At 41.4% G+C, this 3,764-nt stretch overlaps 1 protein-coding gene across 1 annotated transcript; it reads left to right on the top strand.

The window, feature by feature from the left end:
* The first annotated feature begins 525 nt into the window (after positions 1-525).
* LOC122132589 (glutathione hydrolase 7-like) lies at positions 526-3,734 on the top strand. The gene is made up of 4 exons (XM_042707258.1): positions 526-1,470; positions 1,716-1,789; positions 2,261-2,454; positions 3,517-3,734. The coding sequence occupies exons 1-4, from the start codon at positions 1,430-1,432 to the stop codon at positions 3,538-3,540; spliced, it is 333 nt and encodes a 110-aa protein (XP_042563192.1). The 5' UTR covers positions 526-1,429; the 3' UTR covers positions 3,541-3,734.
* The last annotated feature ends 30 nt before the right edge of the window (positions 3,735-3,764 follow it).

Raw genomic sequence — 3,764 nt, forward strand, 5'->3', positions numbered from 1 at the left:
GGGACGCGCCTGCTCTGGTAGTGCTAGGCAGTTCGTTCCACCAACGTGGAACTACTTGAAAATTCTGGATTGCCGTACTTGCACAGACGGCAGTGCCAAACGACGCTCACTAGACGAGCGCAGCATTCCGGTGTAGTGCTTTTATTTATTTTATGACATCACAGTGCCTCGTAGAATCATGACTATAGGCCTACATGTGAAACGTAATTGTTAATGATACTTTAATCCGAGGATCTGTAGAGTTGATGTGAACGCAATCACCAACGATTTCTCACAAATTCATTAACACGGAGAGTTTTCTTAAATGCGATTCCCCAAAAAACCACAAGATGGCCCACAGGGCCATCTTGTGGGTTTTTTAAGGAATCGCATTTGAGAAAACTCTGGCCGAGTTACGACTGCTATTTCGAGTTCGGAAAGTCTTCTGAAGTTCAGAGCAAATCCCAGATGAGAAAACTTTCATGAATGCCAAATGTTGTCCTAAATCCAATTCCTCTTAAATTCCTCTTAAATTCCTCTTAAATTCCTCTTAAATTCTTCTTAACTGCGTTCGAGAATGAGGCCCATTGTGATGGTGGTGGACAGCACAGCCCCTCGTGGGTCCTGGAACCTTGGAAGAATAATAGAAGTCCAACCAGATTCCAGAGGTTTGGTGAGGACAGTGAAAATTATCACGAAGACTGGTGTGTTCGTGAGGCCAGTAACCAAGCTCTGTCTGCTTCTCGAAGGAGCAGAAAAGATGACCAAAGTCACCAGCCAGAGATGAGTAATACCCACTCATGATATGATTGAGTTAATGATTTAAGAATAACAGTAAACTACAATGAATGTAGGCTCCTTTATGATTTTGAATGTTGTAATAGTTGCCCATGCACACACTTAGGGGCCGGTGTGTAGGAGCCATTTAGGAGTATTTGGATTTGTACTGAATTATCCCAAATTAGGAAGTTGTGATTGGTTCTGAGTTTGTGCCCCCTATAGGTCAGACATTGATTGGCGTTGGGATAAGGGTGTGCTAGGCCAAGGAGAGTGGAGAGTTCTGGCGGCCTGCGCATATCATTATTGACCGGGACCGGGAGGCGTAAATCGTGACCGTGAAAAAGACTTTAATGCTTTAATTTACTTTTGATGTACGAAATAAATGGAAACAAGTTCATTATATCCACGTCTCATGGACTCTATTTAAATCACGCGTCAAGATACAATCGCCGGGAACTCCAAGAAGTGGTCAAACAAATTGGCAAGATTTAGCCACTACAGTCAGATTGACTAGAATGAATACTTTGTGTTTATACTCTCAACAGGCCTCCTGACTTACTGTAGCTTGGTTGTTGTTCCTCATTTGTAAGTTGCACTAAAGTGTCTGTCAAATGACTAAATATAAATGTAAATATTTGTTCAGTCAGGCCTTCTTGTTGGGGTGCCAGGCATGCTCAGAGGGTTACACCAAGCACATCAACAGTATGGAAGGTTAGGATTTGGTCCCGTTTATCTGACACTTTTGTCACCCTCACTTCCATGTGAAAGATTTCACAAGCACTACAATAACTGCTTACTGACTTACTGACATCATTGCCAAGGATCTGTTTGTACCATTTCACAATTCATTTCAGATCTATTATCCACATGCCTTCTCTACATTGTGTTAGACAAACACCAAGGAAATATTCTAGCTCCATCTGTTTGTTTTGTTCTCATCCATGATATTTTCCCAGGGCGCACTGGTATGACGTGGTGGTGAGGGCAGCCAACATAGCAAAACAAGGATTTAATGTCTCTGACAGCCTGGGTAATATAAAGAATGCATGTGGTCTTTATATCTTCCCCTCTTGACATAAATATAGTTCTTTCAACAACAGAACACTTACCATTTTGCTATTTTTGTACACTGTAATTGTCGGTTCAGCTTTTGAATAAAATTAAATATCACTAAGATGTAAATTAATGAATACATAGAAATTGAATGGGCAAGATTTTGTAGTGTAGACACATGCCTCTCTTTTCTGTATTGGTATAATGTCATTGGAAGTTAAAAGTACACTTTATGGGATTCATTAATTCAACAAATGTCTGAGGATTGCAAACAGAGTCCTTTGGAGAGATCTGCATGCATGCCATGAGCTCCTTTCCCTCAAGGTGTGTGTGTGTGTGTGTGTGTGTGTGTGTGTGTGTGTGTGTGTGTGTGTGTGTGTTAAGAATGTTTCCCTTTCTCTCCCCTCCATCTCAACCCATCATCTCTACGTATGAATGTCCATGGCAGCCCAGGCCATAGAGTCTCAGAGGGGGAAGAATGTGTCTGAGCGCTTCAAGGGGATGTTTTTACCGCATGGTCAGCCGCTTTCTGCAGTCGCCACCCTGAAATTACCCGAATTGGCTGCTGTTCTGGACCGTGTTGCCTGCCATGGGGTGGACGAGTTCTACCACGGGAATATCTCTGAGGAGATAGCAGTTACAGTAGGCCTATATTTCATTACCCATCTGTCGATACATTTATTGTTTTCTGGCATTGTTTCATTCAAATTCAGGAAGGACCCAAGACACCTACACCACAACAGTGAAGTTAGTAAGCCAAGTGCACAAGTCAGACACAAACATGGAACAGCATTTAAAAAGAGAGAAATGATATATGTTATCAACATTAAAAAAATAATGTACATCTGCAGTCTGATTATCATGGATCACAATCATCTTTATTAGCATAATTTATCAGCTTTATTATTGATCCATTCCAGTTATTTTAGGCTTTTTCCTGCTTGTTTGTTTTTATATTATTTGCATGCCATATATATATTATAATAATAATAATACAAACAATATACAATATGGCATGCAAATAATATAAAAACAAACAAGCAGGAGGGAACTTCACACAACTCCAGATATCTGATCTATGTAAAGATGCGTGCCTAGGTGTTAGAATTTGTTGTGTGGATTGTGGTCTTTAATGCAGAATCTGTGGTCTTTGAGAGGATTGTGGTCTTTTATGCAGGATCTGTGGTCTTTGACCAGGATCTGTGGTATTTGTGAGGATTGTGGTCTTTTATGCAGGATCTGTGGTATTTGTGAGGATTGTCGTCTTTGAGCAGGATCTGTGGTCTTTGAGACGATTGTAGTCTTTTGTGCAGGATCTGTGGTATTTGAGCTGGAGCAGGTGAGGAGTGTGAAGTCTTGCAGGCCTTTATATGCCAACACAGGGTTGTTGACTGAAAAACTCCTCCTTGCTCTGACAAACCATGGCTTGTTGTTATTATATGTCCCATAGATCTTGGTTGGCACACACGTTTTCATAAAAACTACTGTAGATCGTCACAGTGTCAGTCAGTTGAAGGCTGCCGAGTGCATGTGTAGTGTTAGTTATTTACACTGCATGGATACTCAAAATACTGATGTTGATGGCACCATACTCCATTCATAACCCTATTCTGTAACTCTATAACTATCCATAACTCCAATTATAATGAAGTTTCCAGTGAGGTGAAAGCGACGATCATGTCCTCATCACATCCTTGGTTCTAGGTGCAGGCTAATGGGGGGTGCTGACCAGAGAAGATCTGGCTAACTACAGCTCGGTGCAGCGAGAGGCTCTAACAAGCCAGTACAAGGGTGAGGTCACTGCAACCTGTGCAAACACAGATGGGTTACGCAAGCATACATCATGCTTCTCTGTTCAACACCTCATAAGGCAGTTCTGATAGTCACTCAGTTGTTGTTAGACAACCCAAATTAGACTCTGGATTGAACTATATGTAAGTATTTGGCAGAGG

This window comes from Clupea harengus, unplaced genomic scaffold (genome assembly GCF_900700415.2).
Source record: "Clupea harengus unplaced genomic scaffold, Ch_v2.0.2, whole genome shotgun sequence".
NCBI lineage: Eukaryota > Metazoa > Chordata > Actinopteri > Clupeiformes > Clupeidae > Clupea > Clupea harengus.

Bases quoted from the DNA above. Each gene is read 5' to 3' on its own strand.
- LOC122132589 (XM_042707258.1), top strand. From the start codon at position 1,430: ATGCTCAGAGGGTTACACCAAGCACATCAACAGTATGGAAG. The intron at 1,790-2,260 runs GTAATATAAAGA...TGTCCATGGCAG, and splicing joins TAATGTCTCTGACAGCCTGG to CCCAGGCCATAGAGTCTCAG. The intron at 2,455-3,516 runs GTAGGCCTATAT...CCTTGGTTCTAG, and splicing joins CTGAGGAGATAGCAGTTACA to GTGCAGGCTAATGGGGGGTG.